Consider the following 23882-nt stretch of genomic DNA (forward strand, 5'->3'; position numbering starts at 1 on the left):
CTCAATTGATGTGTTCAATTAAGATCTATTTCAAACAAATCAGAAATTGGGAAACAAGCTGATGGACAATAAGTATGACTATGTTCCATGTATTTGTCCACAGAAGATTATATGATCCCTTATCTAAAGGACGCGTCAGAGTTTGACAACGACTTTTGAGAGCTACAATTGCTAATCGGTTTTACTTACAGTTATAGTTATTAGACTTATCCAAGTGGGATACTGTTAGATTAGGTGTCTAAGCTCATAATTATAATTAGTATGTACTTGACCCGATAGTAACATGGTCCTTTTGGGTTGCTTTCACCACAGCAATTTGATATGAAGGATATTTGAGAAAGAGGTTATTTTTGATTTATTAATATATTATAAGTATAAAATATATTAATTGAGAAATCATATTATTTAATTGGTGTTGATCAAGAATTAATTTGGAATTAATTTAGTGGTCAAAAGAAACTAATTAAATAAATAGGGGTTGATTGTGTAAATCAATGATACATATAGTTTGGGCTAATAATCCATGATTGATTAGTGATGAACTAAGCTTATATGAGAATCCATGAAGTGCTCGTCCATTACAAGCCTAAGTGTATGAATTAGGGTTTTCATGTGGCACTTGGAATCCTACACTTTATATGTAACCCCTTGGCCCTAAAATAAAGTTAAAAAAAAAAAAAAAAAACAAGTACTCTAAGAGAAAATATAGCCGATTTGTGCCTCCCAAGCTCTCTCTCATTATCCTCCAATTGTTGGTGGTGTTTGTGACTTATTAGAGGCATCAAATTTAGGGTGCTAAGCTCTTGAAAGGCCAAATTCAACTAGCTACAATAAGAGGTAATTTTCTAACTAGTTTTTATGATTCAAATATCAAGTTGCATGCTAATTAGGTTTCATGCTTTGGAAAAAAGAAAATTGTATGTATAACTAGAGAAAACTTAGATCCAAAGAATTAGGGTTGTATGTGCACCATAGGGATGTTATAGTGCTCAAAACCAATCAGTATCTGGGTGCTGGCCTACCCCATCGGTCCTTTCGACCGGTTATGGGGACTATTTCACCCCTACTACCACTATCACATAACATCATACCATACTAGCACATATAACATAACATATAGTGGCATACCAAACAATTATCACAAAGACAATCATCCAAATGTCAAGACCTACTAGTGGGCCGACATTGGTGCCTTAGACCACTTCTAAAGGAAGGTAACTTACCTCGCACTGTTGAACTTCACTGCAAAAAAAAAATCCTTAACTGCTGCCCTGGCAACTCCTCAAACTATCAATACAAAAATATCACCCACTTAGCAATTGGGTCCCAAACCACGATCCATAATCCATACTTGGGGTAAAATAACCATTTAAACCCTGGCCCAACAAGATCCATACTGAGGCCTAAGTCCAAAACCAACAAGGTCCCAAAACTGTACAATCCATAGAGGTCCACCAATGGCTCAATTTTCCAAATCGAGCCCAATCCCATATGGGTCTTATCCTAAGCCCATATTCACCTCTAATACAAATCAGGTAATCTCAAACACTCATTTGGACAAACTTGGTCAAAAGCATAAGTCAAAGGTCAAAGTCAACACTTCGAGCTGACTCAACTCGTCGAGTTTGACCTTTAACTCGTCGAGTTCCCATGAATCACAGAGTCGTGAAATCGCGATCCAACTCGTCGATTTCTCCTCCAACTCGCTGAGTTCTTTCCTATAACAGAATCAGGACTTTTCAGTACAACTTGTCAAGTCCTTCCTTGAACTCGTTGAGTTTTTCAATCTTTAGAAACCAAAAACACCTTAGCCAACTCGCCGAGCCATCTCATCAACTCGTTGAGTTTGCTCAGTAATTAGAAAGGTCGGGGGACCACGACCCAACTCGTCGAGTTTCTTTAGTCTTAACCCATTCAGTCACTTCCAATCGAGTCCAATGCTTCCAAACTATAGATCTGGTCCCCTAGGGCTGAGATACCACATAAAGTTGCTAACTTTACGTCCATGCAAAGTATTAAGAGGCTTAAAACACCAAAACTACACTTTATAAGAGGTCTAGGGCATGGAGAAGGGCCAAGACTTGATAAAGCTGGCAACTTTAAGTCTCATAGGCCATGAAATGCCTAGATCTGAAGTCATAACTTCATGGCATGCTCAAATCCAAGAATGACACCAAAATAAGCTACTAAAGGCCATAAACTTCTCCTTGAAGAGATCTCACAAATGAATAGTCAAGGTGTCGACTTTATACCTTGATATGGTTGCCTCAACAAAGAAATCTCTGGATTCAAGCTTCTCCCTTCCACTAAGCGTTACCAACTTCAACTCCTTCAAGAAAACATTAAAGAAACACTCTCTATGGACTCACAACACTCAAAAATGACCTTAGGATCTCAAGGTTAGGGTTTTGGTCGATGGAGGCTGGAAATGAAACCAAACCTTAGAGCTTTAGTTGTTTAAATAGGGTGCACAAGCCCGATTTTAGGGTTTCCCAAACCACAACCAAGTCATCGAATTTTTTGCATATAACAAACTCAATAAACAATGTTCAATTGTATTACAAACATTGCAATAAACCAAAATTTGATACAAACATGTTTATGTGAAACCCTGCCCTGTAAGGAACATTCAATTTCAACTTTTCAAGAGGCGGTTGCTTGATTTAGGATTTCGTGAAACGCGTTACTATTATTTTTCTTGTAACAATAACTTATAACATATTTATTATAATATTGGGATTGTGCTAGACTGCGAGTAATATCTGTTAGTTGATAAGTATAAATAATAAGCGTGCAATCATGTTGTTAAAAGATAGGAATTTATATTAGTTTGCAATAAATAAATAAATAAAAGAAATATGTAAACGAAAACAAGTCTGTGAAATAGTTTAACAATAATACAATAGAGAGAATTAGAGATATATGATTTATAATCCAGGCTACAAAATTTTGACATAAATAAAACAGCAAGCAACAGATAATGATTTGCAATCTATTTATAAACTTTTGCAGCTGCTGGTCTGGTCTACATCTGTGATGTGTGTATTTGCAGGTTTGGAAAGAGAAGAGCAATGCAATTCAATGGGTTTGGGTTTGATTAATAAGTGGACTTTTGTCTAATAAGCATCTGCTGAAGCTGAATGACTTGTTGCTGCTGTTCTGGAGGCAAAGAGCTTAACTGCTCTGCTGTCAGATTCATCACTTGTTCCAATAATTCAGATTCCGAGCCAGAGGGAAGAACCTGCACCCAATCCATTCAGACAATCGATTAATCATACACACCAATTCTTTTTTTCTTTTTAATATAAATAAATACCTCAAGTTTCTGGTTCTGGGAGTCTATGGGCCCTGGTTTTGAGAAGTGGTTTTGATTCATGTGTGGAGTAGGTGAGAAAGGGGCAGCCTTTCCATCCTCCATTTTCAATAATTTTGGAGGATGATGATTAATTTGATCGCTGTTGCTGTTGCTGTTGTCGCGTCCATGTCCATGTCCATTTTCTTGTAACTTTGAAGCAGTGTTATTGTTTGGAATTGGATGATTATTATGCCCCCAAGCACCACCAGTTGGAACATTATGATGCAAAGGCAATACATGATGATGATGATGATGATGATGATCCTTGTCTCCATTGTTAAGAATAGAAGGCCCGATTGAGGAGCTGGGCTGTAAACACATTCAACACCCCATCAATTTTTAGTTTAAGGCATCGTACTTTGACCCAATTATAGCATTCTACTTATATTTTTATTTTTCTTATCATATTACTACTTTGAAAACTCTACCTAGTTATAGCAATGAAAACTGCTTTGAATCTAGATGACATTGTTATAATTTGGTAGACTTTTCAAAGTACAATGTTGTAATACGAAGAAATGTATAATAAACAAATCAACTAAAGTAGGTTTTGCTCATTTCACCCTAAAAACAAAACCATAAACAAACTATTCTATGAGGCACATGATTCCAATAGCTACATATTTGCAAGAGTAAAGTGTAAATTAACACCTTAAAGACATTATCTTGTAATAATGAATGAGGGGGAGTGGGTATAGAAATAGAAGGTTGTTGTGGATGCAACGACTGAAGGGTTCCAGACACTCCTCCCAATAATGTCGGATGTGGTGGTGGGGTCTGAAACCGGGGAGGGGGCTGTAGGGGAACAGATGATGTGGCATAGTGAGTAGGAACAGATGAATGTGATGATTGACTTTGACTTTGAGCTTGAGGCATGATGAACCCAAGTGGCATCTTGTTTTGAGCAAGAGGTGGCAGCAGCAGCCCAGAAAGAGGCTGTGCTCCAGATTGTTGAGCCACTGGACCAGGAACTTGCCGACCAATCCCCGCCATCTGTAACTACATCATACAAACAAAACCATTTAACCATGTATTTTTTTCTTAATATATATTATTATATGAGTAATGACTAATTTTCACCAAAAAACACATAAAAATTTGACATGGCTTTATAACACTTCTCAAAAGTTTGAATGATTTTTTTACAACGTTCTTCCAAGTTTGAAGGAAGTAAATGCATACCAATTGGGGAGGAACTGTCTTCAGCATTATATGAGCCTGCAACCAAAGCATTAGGAAAGATGTTTAAAAAGTGTTACTTTAAAATTTAAATAATAAGGTGGAGATAAAGACTTTTAGTGGAAAGATGTTTGCACTTCTAATATGAGAGTTAATATGATAGTATCATGAAGAGGAATATGGAAGTTTAGGGTCAAACAATAACCTGCAAAACCGCTTTTGACAATTGTGGATTTGCAAGAAACAGTTGGCGTGCTTGTTCCTTGTTTTGAGTGGCCAATGCCTGTTTGTGTTATCAACATTACAACAATCACATTATTTCAAGTTAATTACAAAAAACAAACTTAAGACCATAAAAAGCACGTGATTTCTGCATACCTTGACTTCAGTCAAAACCTCAGTCAACTGGGTGTTGGACATTTTAGCCAGATGAAGAGTCAAAGGGTCTGTTCCTGGTATGGGTTGACTCCGGATGCCATTTTGACCACCTCCAAGAGCTCCTGCCATCACAATTGCAGCAGCCATTGCATCTTGTACACCAAAACTCTGGTGAACACTAGGATCTCCATGTCCAGCTGGACCTCCAATTTGTTTTTGAGGAGCTAATGTTACAAAATACAAACAGGAACATAACATTATTTCAAAAGATATTAGATTATATCTCATATCACAAAAGTAATCAGGTCAGGCTAAATCTTTACCTGTATTTGTAGCCATTCCAGGTCCACCACGACCCTGGAAAAAAAAATATTAAATTAAATCATCAATCAGACAATGTCAATGACTATATTCAAATCATTTAATTTACCTGTTCTTTGCTTCTTTCGTTATTTTTGTCATTTTCAGCAAAATCAACTCTTAATTGTCTGCCATTGATATCATAACCATGAAGATTTCGTCTAGCACTTAGAGCTGTTTCTTCATCTTGGTATTCACAAAACCCATAACCTTTGGGTTTACCAGTTTCTCTATCCACAACTAATCTGACAAGTTAAAAGAAGATAGAGAAGTTATACTTTTATACCAGAAGATACTGATATGCATTTAAGCCAAATCCTAGAATAGAAGTTAGATGGCTTGATATCTATTAGAATAATTAAAAGAATCTTATTGTTATGCAATGCTAGGAGTACATGAAGCAATCAAATTGTGTTACAACATTCATAAACCAAACTCTTTGCATATTACTAGTGAAATTAGTAATGAGAAACACTTAAACTCATGTATCCGTTATTATAAGGGATAGACCTCAGAGAAATCAAGCACTTCGATTGCCTCCTTTAACTAATCGGGTGCTAAGATAAATGCAATGATTTTTGGTGAATGTTACTATTTACTATGATTAGCCATAAATTTTTCAGATTAAAGCAGGCAGCAAGCAGCATTTAAACCGAAAAATAAAATAAAAAATACTACTTTGTGGAATAGATAAATTAACGAACCTGAATGATACAACAGGGCCAACCTCCTCACAAATTTCTCTAAGTTGTTCTTCAGTTGCATCGTATGGTATGTTTCCAACTGCAAACAAACGTCATATAATGATATAAGTGTTAAATTGATTACAAACTTCCAATAAACCATAGACAATGAAAATAAACTCTACTGTATTGACTGCGTTAGGGTTTTTAGATTTTCTGCATATTTTTCCTATAATTTGGTTCAATCTCAAACCCCTGGTTACGAAAATGTAGAAATATAGAAGGAGATAACGAACCAAAAACGCAGCGATGTTGAGAATTGGCCATCAAAATTAACAAATGAAGTTGAAGATAGGGTTGTTAAGCTCCCTCTTATTCTTCCTTAGCATCGTAAACTCTCCAATTTCTTCACTAATTTATTCAGTAAACCCATAAAAAAGTTTCTCCACTTAGCTTTCAATCAAACCACGACTACCGCCAAGACAAGTTCGTTCACGCTTCTCCGACTGATTCCTTAAAAAATATCATTAAATAAGAAAAGGGGAATCTACAAAGTAGAAAAATGAAGGGTTTTTCGTTTCTGATTGTATAATTGGGAGTATGAGGTATTCTGGGATTCTACAAAATTGAACCCTAAAATCCGTATGTTGTACTGAGAAAATGGGATTTAGAAACAGGAAAGTAAATAATGATGATATGATTGACAGTTACAGCAAATATCCCAAGAATTACAGAGTGAGAAGGAAAAGAAGAATGTGAAAATGGAATTCTATTATTATTCAGGGAAGGATCTGTTGGACGTCAGATTGGGGGAAATCTTTATGCAAGAGCAGCTGACGATCTATTTGTTCAAGGAAAGAACATTTACAAACAAAACCTTATTTCTCAAGTCCTCACAAAATAAATAGAAGCTCTGGAAATTGGATGAACTTATGTTTTTTTACCTTTGGTTCATCTAATTTTTTACATTGGGAGTCTTTATGTTTCAAAATTAACATTCTTATTATTATTATTATTATTTTTGGCTAACTCAGTTGTAAATAAAAGTTAAATAAGACTTATTTTTATCCACTTTTGTTTTTTATTAAAAACCCTACATTAACACTTTATTCTTTCCTAGGGGTGAGTTGGACCGAATTGAACCAAACCGGACCGAACCAACTATTGGATCATATCGGTTTTATAAAGATTTGTGGACCTTGGATTGAACTTGTTATGACTTACCAAGTCTAGGTCCATATCCAGTTCCCGGTTCTTGGACGTAAAGTGAGCATCTGAATCAGACTAAACTAGACCTGACATGTTTTGCAGAAATTGATGGACCTTAGACCAGATATAATGAGGCTTATCAGGTTCATGTCTGATCCGGAGGTCCAAATGTCCACCCTTAATTCTTCCACTTCACTTTCCTTCCTCGGATAATTTAATATTTGATTGTTTTTAAAATCAATGTATGGTCTAAATTTTTACCAATTTTTTTTATTCAATAGCGGAATTTCTTAGATTCTCATAATATTTTTATAATAAATGATTATTAAAACTCAATATAATTCAACTCACATATCAAACCATAAATAAAACATAAACGGATAGCAAATATAATACAATGCTAAAAGCTTAAGTCTTGAAATCTCCAAAACTCCCAAGCTTCTTTATTTATAGTATCACCTATAAATCATTACCTGAAACACACATGAAAGTAACATGTCATACTAGAAAATCCAAGGACACTAATAAGATTAGTCTTCTTAGAATTTAAAACACTTTAAAATTTATTAAAATCACGTATACATCTTTAACACTTTATCACATATATTTTCATATAAACCATATATACCACCACTGAAACACCTTAACACGTTTAAATAATTAAATGCATATAATAGCCAAAAGAATTAAACTACACACATGTACACAAATAAATGTAACCTTAATCCCCTAGACCTCTTGTATCACTAGGACAAGTGTGAAGCACGAGTCAATAACATTAAGACAAGTGTAAACACAAGTCGATCGCTTCGAATAACACAAGGATAAGTGAGTAACATAAGTTGCTAACATTAGAACATGTGAAAATCACAAATTGATATCTGGGACAAGTACAAAGCACAAGTCGATATTTTCCACTCATAAAGAGCTAGTCTGATTGGGGCACTAGGCAACGACATTCAAAAATGTCAAGGCGGTCTAGCTACTTCGGATATTTAGCCCCTTACACGTAAGCTTGGGCCTCTCATATGTATCTAACAGACTAACACCCGTTTCCCATTTTAAACCCTTTGAAATGTTGTGTAAAAACCTCGGTAAAAATCCTTTAATATTGTAAAACACTTAACCCTTTAGCAAGTTTAAATCCCTTTAACAACTCTGAAAGCCATGTAAGATCACATTTAATCACATATATGGAGTATAGTAAGTAGTATAGTACGTACATCATTAATATATTCTTTAACACATTGCATGCCATATAATCACATAAAAAGCCATGCACAATAACATGATACACAGATAAAAAAAATAATAATAATAGCAAAAAAAATTTAGTTTTATACTTTTATAGGGGACAGTTCAAAAAAATATATGTATTCACCTTAGCCTCTCCAATGTCCTTTCACCTACACAAAAGTCTAGTAATCTCTCTAGCTCATCAAGAAAAGCCCTATTCACAAAAACAACCTTATTAGTTTCATGAATGCTACGATGTAACTCTTTTATAGGGTTTTAATAGTATCTTGTTTAGCTTATATCGCTTTACTTTCAAGAATAATTATGGTGTCCTGGCTGTTTGTAACCCACGAATAGAGAGGGACGGATTGTGAATAGGGTCTAATGGTTGCTTTCACGTACACTTTAGTGTATAATTAAGTTCGATAAGCATATATGGTTCTCATGGCTAGAATTAATGGTAGCAACAATTGTATGAATGGAATCAAGCATGTTATTTTAAGGACACTTACAAGGAGGCCGGCTATATACATAACTCGGGCAGCAAGGTTTTATGAACAAATTAAACAAGAATTCTCGTGACATAGATTGGAGAAGAAAGAACAAGTAGCATGGTTTTATTCTGAAAATCCTAAAACATGGAATTCAGATATATAGGAATTAAATTTTAAGTTTGGGAGAAGCTTGGAAAGAACATGCTCTACTTGTTCGAGATTTTCGTCCATATGCATGGCAGCAACATAAATTGAAGAACGAATTAGGAATTAGAAACGAAGGGACTTACTAGTGTCGTGTTTGGTGTCTTCTGCTTCAAGGACGCGTATAATCTACAAAAACCCTAGCTAGCTAGGCTACCTGATCAAGACCTCTCTCACGTCTATTATGCGTATGGCTCACTGATGAATGCGTATAGAGTACGACTAGGGATCGTTATATGGAGGGCTATGCGTGAGGAATACCGAATACGGTTGGTCTTGACCTGCGTATGGATCATTGCAAATCTGACATTCACTAGCTGGCAACACAACTTTGACCACCCAAAAAAAGATCTCAACTATATTCCGCCTACACAACTACCTTGCTTTTGGTCTTTCTACCCGAAACCCGTATTCTATGATTTTATGATACTTTCTGGATTGATAGAGTACCCCCCTCAACTTATCTTATTTCGGTTTTAATAATTTTTATTTAAATTTTTTGCATTTTTGTTTCCCTTTATGACACTTCAAGGCCGGCCCTAGAGGGAGGGCAAGCTGGGCGACCGTCCCGGGCCTCGCTAAATTTCGGGGCCCCCAAAATTTATAATAATTATATATATATACTTTTGGATTATATGAAATACAATATGCAACATGACAAACAAATGCACTTTAGCTGAGATTGTTGAAGCTTGTTGAGGCGCTCGAAATTTTGAATTAATGAAAAGGGCCCATGTTTGAATCTCATAGCTAGCTCTTTTTTTTGTGCTTCGTTGTGGAACGTGATGGAAGTGGTGAAAATAGATGGAAAATAGACGATGATTAGCGGGAAAATAATCACTGTTCCGAATGACTTTTCAATTGTTAAAAAACACATTTAATCACTTCATAATCTTATTTCCAATCTAAAATTTTCACATCTATGAGAGTGACCTGCAAATAGAAAAGAAAATAAGAGACATTCCAAAATTGCATAAATGAAGCTACTGAGTTACGATTTTGAATCCCCCAATTTCTAATTTTGAAGTTCTAATTCTAAAGGTATGATATCTAATTTTGAAGTTCCAATTTCTAGGTGTGTGTTTAGTATCCCAGAATAACTATGATATGCGGTCTTTTTTTCCCGAATTCATCAATCTTTACCAAGTCATTAATTGTTAAAAACTATTTCAATCAAGAAGGGATGAAATCGACTATTCCAGTGAAGTTTTTTCCCAAAAAAATCAATGCATATGAAGTGTTAGATGCAATGTTGGAATGAAGCCAACTATTCCATTCAAGTTTTTTTGTAATCTTTTTCATGCATATGAAGTGTTCGATGAAATGCTGGAATGAAATCAATATTTTTTTTGTTCATATGAGTATTTTAGGTTTTAAAATTTTAAAATACAACTTATGAACTTAATCTCTATCTTGATAGAACAAGTGACTATAGACTGCATTAAGTTTCTCATGTTCAATTGTTGCACAATTGTGTATGCACAATCTAAAAGGACATCAAGATCAATTTCATCAAGATCCAAGATGAAGTAATTGAAAATACAAAAATGAATCAAAGTAAGTTACTTCTATTAGCTCTTTAGATGCACAATCCTGTCATTCCCTCCCATTTTCGCTTTTAATAATTATGGATCCTTGTTCAAAGAAGTGCGACAAAATGCCAAAAGAAAAAAAAAATTTGCAAGACTGTGAGTTTAGCCAAATTGTAAAAAAATGTTTTGTACACTAATTCTAGTTATCTAAATATAATATTTTCTTTATCTTGAAGGGCCTCATTTTATGTTTTTCCCCCAGGCCTCAAATCGGCTTGGACCGGCCCTGTGACACTTCACCCTATAACAATTTAAATGTCAAACAAATCCCTTTAAATACTAACTAACCAGATATTAAGTAAACCCTAAAAACTAATTTAATAACAAATAAACCTTTTTAATAATTCGATGTTGGAAACTTATGTTAGCATATTTATACATAATTTCACTCAATAAATAAATAAATTTAGATCAAAATCAAACAAAAAAATGTCTGATAAAATATCTACACTATGATAATTGATTGATTGTGATCAATTTTATTTATCCGTTATTTTAGTATTAAACACTTAATGAGGAAAGTGTTTATCAGCGTTGTACGCACATGGCCTAATTATGACTATGCAACACATAGCCTTGTCTTGTCCTGTAAAAGCCACTTGATGCTCTATGCAGAGCGTAGAGCTGTTACGCATCGCGTAACCTGACTGATGTTGACTTTTGACTTTTAACAATTGACCTTTGACTTTGACTAAGTTTAACTTTAGGTCAAATGGGGTAATTTTAGTAGTAGATTAAGGCTTGATCCCTGTTTGATGTTTAGGTGACCTGTAGAGCAGATATTTGGAATGGTGATCAGTTCAGTTATCTTCTAGACTTTAAGGTGAGTCTTCCTCACTATACTCGTGGGTCGAATGTGATGGATTTTAGGTAAAACAAATAAACTAGAAAACAATTCCTAAGTTCATATGCAACCTACTTTGGATCTATGTTTTAACTATTGAACATATAACTTTGAATTACAAACAAGAACCCTAGAGGAGAGAGGATATTTTTGAAAATGACTAACTAGGGTTTAAGGGTTACATACTTTTCAATTGTTATAGTAAACAATTGATAATCCTCTTGAACTTGATCTTCTTGGAAGCCTAGCACCACAAATATAATGCCTCTACTGGAATCACACCCAAGAACTAGCAAGAAGGAAACTTGAAGGAGAGAGGGTAGGGTATGTAAAAATCGGCCTAGGGTTTCTTCCAAGGTAGGAGTGGCCGAATTTAGGAGCTGGGAGGCTCCTTATATAGCTGAGGGATCTAGGGTTTTGGGAAAACCCTAATACTCCTTTGCTTGGGGCCTAAGCTAATCCAAAGGCCTTATCCAAAGCCCCTTGGACGAAATCCTTAGGGTTTCCCCTATAGATTTCGTCCACCTCCCTCCAAGGAGGTTTTGGAGCCTTCCACTCAACTATCTGATAATTGCAAACTAGTCCCTACACTTTATAATTAATACAGTTAACCCCAAAGTTACTTCTAATTAATTTATGGCTAACTATTAATTAAACATTATAATTTCTAATCAATATATTAATCCTTTAACATATTAATAAATCATTTATATTAATTTATTAATCTTATAATAAATCAATATCTCTCCTTTCATAATTTCCTTGTCTGGTTGCTAGGTTTGAGGGCAACCCAAAAGGATTGTGGTGCTATCAGTTCAAGTACATACCAACTATAGTTATGGGCTTATACACCTAATCCAACAGTCTCCCACTTAGATAAGTCTGTAACTATAATTGCTAGTATGACTTCTAAATTTGACCAGCAAATTATAGCTTCCAAAAGTTGTTGCCGAACTCTGACCCAGTCAGTTACGTGTCCTAAGATAAGTGATCACATGACCCTTCGTTCTACTAGATATCCCTAGACATAAGACATGGAATATAATTAATCTCTTTGTCTAGGATCTATGTCTCCCGATTTATGATTTGCGATGACATAGCACTTCTAATTGAACACATCAATTTAGTCTTGGCTGGGCCCAACACAAAAGTCAACACCAAATCATCGAGGGGCCCACAGATATCGCTTTTCCCATTAGGGCAAAAGGAATGAATAAACATCAACTCATATGCTTGTATCTTTTACTCATCAAACCATACATGACGATACGTTTTATAACACCAAGTTATTGATGCGTTTTCTAGAGGGATTGTGTTATAAATTCATTTATTTTGACGATTGCATACATGATTTCTCTTTCACATAGCATCATCGATGTGGTGAATAATGTTGTAGACACATGTAATGGTCTAGAAAAGTTCAACCGAACATATGTAATGATCTTCGATTTGATAAAGGGTTATCGACACTAAATTTTTTTATGTTGGTTATGGAGAAAAAAATGGTGAAAGTTGTTATTGTTGGCTTTGTTATTCTCATTATGAGTCATAGTGTAACGACCCAAATTTTACAAAGAAATTTTTCATTTTTAATTAGTCAAACACATTTGCATAACCATGAAATCTAAACACAAATGTTTTCAAAACCATGTTCAATACAATATTATTCAAAAACATCAGAGTGTCCCCAAAATGTATCAATGGAAGATAGATAGAGTGCTCGCAACGTCATCACGCCTTGCCCTTCCCCTTAGGCTCAGATGCACCTGAAACAAATCAACAACCTGTAAGCGAAATGCTTAGTAAGTTCCCCAGAGCATACCACACACTACACATACACATATCCTATTAGCTAATTAAAGCTACACACATATCACATTAAGCCATGCATACAACAGATAATGATGTCGTGGGCTCGTCCCCAGGGTCTTACTCCAGGATGTCATGGGTTCCCCACATGGTCTTACACCTAAGTGCCATGGGCTCTCCTCATGGTCTTACATCCAACTGTCATGGGCTCTCCCATGGTCTTCCATGCAAAACACACAACCACATAGCATATTAAACACAAAATATCTAACACATATATCATGATCACATAATGTGCCGGCCTTGGTGCCTTAGACCCATTGGTATGGTGAGGAAACTCACATTTGTCTACTGAATACAAAAGCTGCTCTCCTAACAGTCCGAAACCTCCCGAGCTGAATAATAATATTAATCAATGTTAATACCTTAGATTAGTCAAAGGAAAACCCAAACTCCAAACCCAACCATGAGGCCCAATTATCCTTCCCTTGCTAATGGGCCCAAAATCCAAGTCCAAAATTACTAATGGGCCTCTTGGCCCAATAAGGCCCAACCAATATATCCATGGCCCATAACAGATAAAGTAGCCCATAATTCACAAAATACACCATGCCCAATAATCAAATGAGGCCCAAATAGCTAAAAGGCCCAAAAAAGATTCGGCCCATCTGCACTGCGTACGTTCGGTGTACCATCCTGGTATGCGTAGCGTAATGGGACTTGGGACTACGCGCGGCGTACACTAAGTTACGCCCAATATATAACCAGTTTGAGCACTTTCTCCATTAAGTGCTTAATACTCGTTTCCTTTACGTCTAAAATCCAGATCTAAGTTTGATAAGACGTCCTAAGGCATAAAGTTGGCAACTTTATGCCTTTGCATGTCTCATATACACCCAACACCTCCATTAAGACCTTTTCAAGGTCTTTAACCCATGCATGATGCCAAAACTCCCACCAAGACTCAATTTTGTATGGTTCTAAAGGACCAAGGGACCCCATATCTGTCTTTCCCATCTTCTGGAGTTGCTTAACTCACAATGGAGGTCCAAAATGAACCAAAAAGGGACAAGGTAGAAAACTCTAGCTAAATCTATAGATTTAAGATGAAAGATCCAAGCTTTTTACCTCCAAAAGCTTTGTCAGATGACTATGATGCAGGATCTTGAAGCACCAACTCGTTCCAAGCTTGTTTAACCACTTCTTCTTCTTGGAATGAACACTAAAAGAGTCACAAATGCACTTTTCAGTGCTCAAAATGGTCTCACAAGTTCTCTAGAGTGTAAAGACGTTCTAAGGTAGTGGAGGCTCTCTAGGGTTAAGTCCAAGGGACTTAAGGTCGCTTAAATAAGTCTCATGTCTGAAAATTAGGGTTTTGGACCCCTGGCACGTACGCCAAGCGTACGGCTTGGTACACCCAGCGTACCTCTATTTCCTTCGCGACCATTCATGCATAGTACGTTAAGCGTACACTTAAGTACGCCCAACGTACTTAAAGGGCCGATTATGCTAAAATGAAATTCTTGAGGGTTTCAAGACATACCAGATTTAGTGTGTTACACATAGGGTTCGCAACCCTCCCATATTCTTCTTCACACCAACGAGTGATATATTTCTTCTCTTATTGTCTTTCTTATCTTCCATCATATGACCACATGACTTCCTAATGAATTAAAAAAATCCAACAAGAAAAATTTTCAACCTTCCTTCGCCATAACCAACATAAAAATTTAATGTCGATAACCCTTAATCAAAATGATGATCGTTACACATCTTAGGTTAACTTTTCCATATCATTACATGTGCCTACAATGATCTTGACCAATCTTCAAGCAATGAATTTACAAGACCATCTCTCTGGATTTACTCAAAACTATCATAAAGATAAGAGCATGTGCAATGGGAATGCTAGAAATCTTTAAAGTTAACCTAAGGGCTGATTGCAAAAATATAAGGGCTGATTCGGAAAAAATGAAAATGTAGGGGATAAATCGAAAAAATAAAAATTATAAGGGTAACGTAAGGGTTTTTTTAGGAAAAAAAAGGTATAATTCGAAAAAAAAAACTTAACATATAAGGGTATTTTTTGTGATTAACCCTTCAAACTAAATTGAAATTCGATCCAACTCATCTAAATTACATTTCAGTTTGATCATTTTTTATAATTCGGTTTTTCAAGAATCAAGACATTTAAAAAAATATATAACTTTAATAATAATTTCACATTTTATTAGTCACATAGTATCTTAGTAAACTCTGATAGAAGAATTAAAAGCAAATGATTTATTTGTCAATTAAAATTTATAAAAACCTATTATTGATACAACTGAGTTTGACAAAACAATAAAATGGTGTATGCGTGTGATGATTGAGTTAGATACTAATAAACAGATGGAAACAATTTCTAATGACGTGTTTGACACGGAACGTTTGACTTTTAGCATTTAATAAAACGCTCCGTTTTAAACAAAAAGCATCGTGTGAAACTACAACATTTTAGTATTTAATTTAAACAAAACGCTTAAAATCTAAAAACTATCACACGTAACTTTTAAGGGTATGGGGTGTCGCACTTTGTTACCATTGGTGAAGGCTGAGGTAGGGATGTCAACGGGGACAAACGGGGCATGGAGTGTATCCCCCACCCCCACCCCCAAAATGTCCAGCCTTCCTACCCTTGCCTTCACCCCTGAATCCCCCTTATTACCCCTGCCCTTGCCCCTGCCCCGATTATTTTTTAGGTAATAAATAATTATTTATAGCAGAATTTTACATGTTAAAAATAAAAAAGTTATTGCATCTTAAAAACATTATACTATCAACTTAAAAAACATGTTTTTTTGTTGAATTTTGGAAGTTCAAACTCATGTTATTGTTTATTATATTTATATAATTAATATATGTATAATTTATTAACAAGGTCCCCATGGGGGTTTCTGGACAGGATTGCCCATCTCGCCCCCGCCCCCATCATTGCCCCGATTTTTTTTAATAAATACCCACAAACGCGACGGGACCCCACGGGAACGAGGTCCCACGAGACTTTTTGACATTCCTAGGCTGAGATGGCAAATATACCGTCGATGAACACTAGGCCATGAGGGGGGTAAGGGGTTTTACTGCCGGTATAATACCAACGGTGATTTTTTACCGTGGATAATTTTTAAAAATAAAATTAACGTTGGGCTGGTTTGAATGTTGGAACTATCTGTTGACATCATTAATTTTTTTTTTCTTTCCATATATATATATATATATATATATATATATATATATATATATATATATATATATATATATATATTATAAACTATTCCCTCAAACCTATTTTTATACTATTTGTTTTAAAAAAAATCTCTACAAAATGACAAATCCGTTATAAAATTGTTATCTTATTTTAATTAGTATTTATTTTTATGTTTATGTAATTATTTAGACTTTTAAATTACAAAAAAAAATAAATAATAGGTAAAAACATCAACACACCCTACCTTGTAGGTAAAAAATGTAAAAACTACAAAAACTTAGGTGACGTTTATGTGACACTTTTTATCATTGACAAAAATTATACCACACCTGTTAGCCCAACAAAACGTTACCGGCTACCATTTATATGCTATTCCTTACATGATATCAGCTACAAATAATGTATTATGGTTTTCATTTGTTTTTTTAAACCAATAAAAAAATTTAACGGAATAATCTAATGATTTCAATTGAACCAATAAAAAAGTAATAATTTGTTTTTTTAAACAAATAAAAAAATCTAAATATCAAACCATATATCTAATGATTTCAGTTGAAATTGTCCGATCGTCTAATTTAATTCATTATTATTATAGTAACCTGTCCTAAAAATCATCATAATATAAGCACGATAAATATCATATTTTAAAAAGTATTACGTGAAAGGCATCACTAAATTCACAATATAAAAATGGCTTTGTAAACTAACTGCAAAATTGTTAATATAGAAAATGAAATACATCATTCTGTTAAATGTCCCCTAAAATTGCCATTTAAAAAAGAAAAAAAAAAGTTTCTTACAAAGAAACGCCACTACATACAACAATGTAAAAAAATGATGATGTTAATAATCTGATTCGTTTACCCTGCCGTTGCGCATACGAAGTTACGAACCTTCTCTTCGATTTTGTCTGTCTCGCTCATTCTCAACCGCATGCTTGGAAATGGAGGCAGCACTGGGATTGATGAGAAGAATCCCTCCCAAACACACAGAAGCAGCCCTCTCCGCCCTCGTCAGCCTTTTGCCCTCCTACTCCTCCGATCTCCTCTCTCAAGTCGATCAGCCTCTTCAGGTTTTATAAACCCTAACTTACAATTTCATGCATTTATATATAAATTACGCCTTTACTTTCACATTTCCATCGATCAACGCTCTATCATCTTCAAGCTTGCCTCTGCATTTACTTTGATTTGAATTTCTTTGTTCATGTAACATTTGGGAGTCATTTTGGAAGGATAGGTAGACTTCCTCAAGTTTTATCCGTATTGTTGGGGATTTTGATTGTGCAATCAAATTGAAATGTATACTATGCAATTACATATCGAACGAACTATTGTTAACAGAATTCAGATGCACGAACTTATTTAAGCAGAAAAGATGATATAAATGATGGATAAAATTACTCATTGATGAGGCAAATTCATGAACAATCCATTTTCTAGCTACTTAGTGTTCAGTTAAGCCTGATGAGAATATATATTCTATCCATCTATTTCTGTGGTTGTCACTGAAGTGTTGGTTCTTGGTTCACCTCTTTGTTTTCCGTTTGAGGAGGGTAATCCATCTCAAACAAATGACAATTGTTCGTTAATGGTAATGTTGCTGTGTGTTTGATCAAGCTTTTTCATTGTAAACAGGTGTTATGTGATGTGGATAGTGCTAAAGAATTCATCTTGTGTGACTATAATAGGGATGCTGACTCATACAGGTAACAATGAATATCATCATATCTCATCACTTGCCTTGTCAAGCACCTTATTTGATACAATCATAAATCATTTTAAAAGTGTAATCTTGCATTTTTACTAGATGATGTACCTTTCTTGAGCCTCCCTTCATTGGAAGGTTGTTTTATTGGTTGTTGATAATGTGAAATATTTGTTTGGTTGGTTGTACTTTGTAGATCACCATGGTCAAATAAATACCATCCTCCATTAGAAGGGGGGCTGTATCCATCTCCTGAATTGAGGACACTTGAAATAGAAGCAAATGAAGTCTTCAGTGTATATCGTGACCAGTGAGGTCCTTTACTTACCTCGTATTTATTTTGGATTTATTGTGTAATATGAAAGAAATATGAATGTTGTGTTTTAATTTAAAAAAATTGGAAATATGTTGCGTGTTGAATGTTGGGGGTTAAAAGGTATTATGAAGGTGGTACTTCATCAGTGTACCTATGGGAGGATGATGAAAAGGAAGGCTTCCTGGCTTGCTTCTTGATAAAAAAAGGTCGGTGTTGACAGTTGACATCACATAGGCCATTTTTATATCTTTTTGAGTAATATTAATATTTGAAGTTTGAATGAAGATGGATCAAAGTATGCACATGGTGTGCGAGGTTACCTGAACGAGGGAGGTTGGGATGCCATACATCTTATTGAGGTAGACTGTTAGAGTTTTTTTTTTTTTTGATCTGTTAACTGTTAATAAGAGAAGATAATATGATTTTTGATTGATTGATTGTTGGAATTATTGGTACATTAGGTTGGGCCAGAAGTGGAAGGAATGGCTGATTACTGTCTAACAAGCACTGTGATGCTGTCAATGACTACAGATCATGAGAATTCTGGTACTTTTAGTTTGTCTGGATCAATCCGCAGACAGGTATATGATCTTCTTATTCTTATTATGTCTGATTAACCCTATAAAAATTAAAAAGAAAGAGAAGATTTTGTTTATACTTTATATACTAAATAATGAGTATATATGTATATGTTGTGAATTTGATGATGTGTATGTTATAGATGAAGGCGGAACTGTCAGTTGCAGATGGGCATCTGGCTAACATGGGAAAGCTGATAGAAGAGATCGAAGGAAAGTTGAGGTATTCACTTGATCAGGTACCTTAATTCCTCTGTAGCTAGCTGTATGTATTTTATTTAGATTTTTGTTCCATATAAAAGTAAATACATAAATGCATGGATTGCAGGTGTATTTTGGGAAAACAAAGGAGATGATATGGACATTGCGCCCTCCTACGGAACTGCCCAGCACAAGACTGCTTCCATGAACTTCAAACACACACACACACATATATTGATTGACTCATAAATTTTGTGTTTTTGTGTCATGTTTTTCCATGTTTGGTTACATTCTACTACTGTTGGAGCTTGCTATGTAACCATCATCATATATTTTTAAAACACAACAAAAGCTACATTATAATTTCATGTTAGGTCACCACATTCACATTCCTTGAGTTGATGCTGGAATCAATTTAAACTTCAAAGCAGTGACCATAAAACAATTAAGAATAAAATATTTAAGCAAAAAATAAAAATTATCAGTAGACAAAGATCAAAAAGAAACCAACTCAGGACTTGTTATCTTCAACATACTGCAAGATAAATGGATGAAGCTGTAATCTTTTTATGAAACTTTTTGTGATCTACAATATGATCCATTCCGACAAATTTTTGAAGCTCAATTTTAATTTCAAAAAAGGCCATAGGGAGTGATATCATGTCATGCTGTTTTTCCAAAGGGAGTGATATTAGTTTTGCCACACTTTTCTTTTTTGCGTTCGAAAGGAAATGGGTTCACTTTTGCCACTTTTTTTCTAATTAATTTATGACATCACTAGAGATAAATAAAAAATTAAAAAAAAATCATAATTGAAATAATTAAATTTGACGTCTTTTTTTAAATAATTAAAAACTTCTCACATTTAAGAACACATAGATATTATTGGGTTATGAGATTTTAAGCCCAAGGGACAAACTTCTTAGGGCTTTGAATTTAGATGACTAAAGAATTGACCATAGACTATAGAATAAAGAAAAAAAAATTGGTTATATACTATCGGGTATCGACTATACCACTTTTTATATTTTCATAAATTTGCAAGTTTGTTAAAATAAAAAGAGTCCGTCCTACAATAATCCAAAATAATAAACACAAGAAAAAAAAACACTCTCCTTTTCCAACAATACTTTCATAGCAACTCTTGTAACATTTAATCCCAAAATAGCATCATGATTCAAACACAAATGAGAAGCCACTATCTATTTGTTAAAGAAGCAATAAATATACCACACTTCAAGCTTTTGCTTTTGCTTCAACTTGGCTGCTGGCATTAATAGTTTCTTCCTCTTTTTCTTCTTCTGTTGCTGTGTCACTCTCATCTTCGTCTGCATACAAGTAAGTACAACAGTTAAGAAAAAAAAAGTGTACAAAATCGATTTCCCATATTAAGTCACGTTTAGATAAAAGTGTTATGTTGTCAGAAAGGATAAAAATGTTTTTTGATGGCTTAGCTTTTAAAGATGCATGGTCTTACCTTCATCATCAAAATCTTCTTCTTCTTCTCCACCACCACCACCACCCAAATTTAGACTCTATAGAAAATGAAGAGCCACACATTAGATTTAATTGTAATTTTTTTAAAAGAATATAAAAATAGCTAAAGGAAGACAATATTTACCGAGAAATTAACATCATCATAGTCCATATCAGGTTCAGCTGGAAAACAAAAAAAAAAAAAGCAATTAAGCAACATATATTCTATGAATCACAATCTTCTTTTCCATTTACATTTAACATTTCAAACACTGAGTCTGTTTTGTATGAGAATTTCTATAAGATATAAATATCATTTTACAGAAAATAAAATCAAAATTAACTTACTAAATTTTCAATCCTACTGGCATGACCATTTAGAATAAGACATAATCAAAATAAACATATATTTGTCTGCACGCTAGTTAACTAGTCAAAATTACCACCTATAAAATTGCTAAATTGTTAATAACTATTATTTTATAAATAAAAAACTTGTATAAGATCTGAAAATCATTTTCAAATAAAATATCGATACAAAATTTTGAGGTTTAGGAAGGGCATTACAGTCATTTATACAAATGAAGACTTTATTGAAGTAAAGTTGAATTCCTTTACCGGTGGGAATTCAATTCCGTACTCATTTGCAACCAAATGCCGGAGTAGAGAATGGAATGGAGTTTCCAATTCCGGCCAACCAAACACACAATAAAAATAAAGAATGAATGATAGAAATAGATGTAAATGGTGTGTAAAAAAGAATAAGATGTAATTAACCACCTTTGTCATCCTGTTCATCTTCATCCACCCATTTATTCCAGTCAACTTTGATGAAAGTGGGTGTTCTTCCCTCTTGCTTCAAAAGTCTGCTCCACCATTTACTCTCTTCCTTCTTTACAATGTAAACAATATTTCTTGACCCAACACTAGCCTTGCTTTCCTGCAATTCCCAACTCCCAATATTATATAAAAATATAAAATACCTCCCAACTATGCAGCTGCATTTCTTACAAGGGCATTCAAGTCTTTTGGAAGAAAAATTGGTATAACACATGAGGCTTAAATGATGTCCAAGGACTACTGAAAAGAGTTGTATTTTTGTAAGGGTACTTACGTCCAAATTCACATTGTCATAAAGGTTGATGTCAATTTCATAAGGTATATTGTCAGCTCCACTTGTTGCGGAGAAGTAAAACTTTCCTTCTGGCTCGAGTTTGAGGTTCACAGCTTTAGCATCGGGTAGATCAATGGTGATATAAAGCAAATCATCCCTCTGGGCCCACTTTAGGGTGGGATGTCTGCTGCAAATGTCCATAACAGAATGTAAAGGCATGTAATCTAAGAATGAAGTACACTAGAAAGAAATATGTTTCCAAGCTTGTGTTGTGTATGTTCATTCACTATTGCCCTATCAACATTTATACATTCTTGTATAGTTCATCACCATTTCAATCAGTTTCGCTTGTTCAACTGAAACTGAATTGATTCAGTCAACTCAGCTACTGAAAGGGAACAATAAGTATAACAAATTAACAATCAAAACCCCAATACAGAAACTGAAAACCCAATATAAATTAAACACAACTCTTCCACTTCTTTTAGCAACATGCAAAATTCATCAGTAGTTGGAAATTAGCGACCATAACCATGACTTGCCCAATTACTTGAACTATAAACCCTCCGGCAAACCAACTATAAAATCAAATCCAGAACCAAAACAATTATATTATCAAAACCATACGTTCCAATTCAAATCAATTCACAATGATCATGTAACACAGAATCAAAGTAACTCATATTAAATATCTACCCCACAGATTTTTCAACTCGATACATTTATCATTTATGATACGAATTTGTGCGATTCAAACTGGATTTAAGTTAAGCAAATATATACATTTAACATTTATGATTTAACCTAGCATACCGGCCAAAAAACAACACAAATTTGGAAAATCGGAAACAACTACAAGTTGCTTTTATTTACTAAATCGTTCATAAGCTAATAACACATCATATAACTTGAGGTAATAGTATTTCGTTTCCGACAAGAACAAAATAAGTGAATAAGCAAGCCTCATTGAATATAAGCATTCAAACAAGTAGGAAAATAAACGAAAAACAAATATTTTCTTTGCAAAGCGTAAACTACGAAGGAAAATCGGCACCTCATATTGCTTGATCCTACGAATTTCTGCTCGGAAAAGGTCTTTGAAGAAGGATAAAGAAGGAGAGAGAATCAGAGAATGGCGAACTATCTAGAAACTAGAATCCTAGATGCTGCCTGCTGTTATATGAACGCTTGTTTGAAATTTGACCCTTTAAGAAAAAGTGGAGGGGGAAGGATAGAAATGTAGGGGTAGTTTAGCAGGGCCGGCAATTCTCAACACGTCACGTGACACGATCCGCGACACGACACGAAAACCTAAATGGGTTTAGGTTGAGTTTTTCAACCCGCCAACCCTCTAACCCGTCAACCTGTTTATTAAACGGGTCATATATGAGTTTCTAAAAATAAACAGGTTGACCCGCCAACCCGTTTATATTCTTAATAAAAAAATTATTTTATTTTTAAATGTATTTATGTATCATGTATAAATATTTAATAAGTATTATATAATATATACCATTGATTCATAGACAATTTGACTGTTTTGACATTTTAAGTCGTGGTGAATGGTCTAAGGTCGTAAGTCGTAACCTATAAAACTAAGTCTGTAACATGTTTCTATGAATGTTTATAATTTTCATTTGGATGTTTAAGACTTAAATGTCTAAAATTCGGACCCACGAACCCAAATTTAACCCACAAACCAGCCAACCTATGAACCCGTATAAATAAATGGGTTGGCGAGTATATGGGTTTATGTTCCAAACCAGCCAACACGTGACCCGCCAACCCGTGACCTGTATATTTAAATGGGTCGTGTTTGGGTTGACATATTTTGACCCGTCAACCCGCGACACGCCAACCCGAACACGACATAATTGGCAGGCCTATAGTTTAGGGTTCT

The 23882-nt window shown here is 34.6% G+C and overlaps 3 protein-coding genes across 6 annotated transcripts; 1 reads left to right on the forward strand and 2 right to left on the reverse strand.

Moving 5' to 3' along the window:
• Nucleotides 1–2861: 2861 nt before the first annotated feature.
• CSTF64 (cleavage stimulating factor 64) lies at nt 2862–6839 on the reverse strand. Of its 2 annotated transcripts, none has more exons than XM_079028644.1 (10): nt 6252–6839; nt 5977–6055; nt 5343–5517; nt 5236–5269; nt 4913–5136; nt 4740–4817; nt 4538–4573; nt 4007–4348; nt 3317–3664; nt 2862–3241 (listed from the first exon to the last, which is right to left on the reverse strand). In XM_079028644.1, exons 1-10 carry the CDS (start codon nt 6280–6282, stop codon nt 3098–3100), a joined length of 1491 nt encoding a protein of 496 aa, XP_078884770.1. In that variant the 5' UTR covers nt 6283–6839; the 3' UTR covers nt 2862–3097. The 2 variants fall into 2 exon arrangements, with proteins under 2 accessions (XP_078884770.1, XP_078884738.1); XM_079028612.1 differs by having other exon boundaries at nt 4007–4354; nt 6252–6838.
• Nucleotides 6840–17431: 10592 nt separating this feature from the next.
• LOC145090515 (F-actin-capping protein subunit beta-like) lies at nt 17432–19760 on the forward strand. Of its 2 annotated transcripts, none has more exons than XM_079028760.1 (8): nt 17432–17662; nt 18228–18298; nt 18494–18607; nt 18734–18819; nt 18899–18972; nt 19075–19194; nt 19335–19414; nt 19520–19760. In XM_079028760.1, exons 1-8 carry the CDS (start codon nt 17534–17536, stop codon nt 19545–19547), a joined length of 702 nt encoding a protein of 233 aa, XP_078884886.1. In that variant the 5' UTR covers nt 17432–17533; the 3' UTR covers nt 19548–19760. The 2 variants fall into 2 exon arrangements, with proteins under 2 accessions (XP_078884886.1, XP_078884834.1); XM_079028708.1 differs by having other exon boundaries at nt 17434–17662; nt 19335–19430.
• Nucleotides 19761–20508: 748 nt separating this feature from the next.
• On the reverse strand, nt 20509–23197 carry LOC145090695 (co-chaperone protein p23-1-like). 2 transcript variants are annotated; one of them, XM_079028877.1, is made up of 6 exons: nt 23037–23197; nt 21983–22166; nt 21649–21808; nt 21014–21051; nt 20870–20927; nt 20509–20720 (listed from the first exon to the last, which is right to left on the reverse strand). In XM_079028877.1, the coding sequence occupies exons 1-6, from the start codon at nt 23039–23041 to the stop codon at nt 20629–20631; spliced, it is 537 nt and encodes a 178-aa protein (XP_078885003.1). In that variant the 5' UTR covers nt 23042–23197; the 3' UTR covers nt 20509–20628. The 2 variants fall into 2 exon arrangements, with proteins under 2 accessions (XP_078885003.1, XP_078884957.1); XM_079028831.1 differs by having other exon boundaries at nt 21983–22169; nt 23037–23196.
• Nucleotides 23198–23882: the final 685 nt, after the last annotated feature.

This window comes from Lactuca serriola, chromosome 1 (assembly GCF_051521515.1).
Source record: "Lactuca serriola cultivar US96UC23 chromosome 1, Lser_US96UC23_V15, whole genome shotgun sequence".
NCBI lineage: Eukaryota > Viridiplantae > Streptophyta > Magnoliopsida > Asterales > Asteraceae > Lactuca > Lactuca serriola.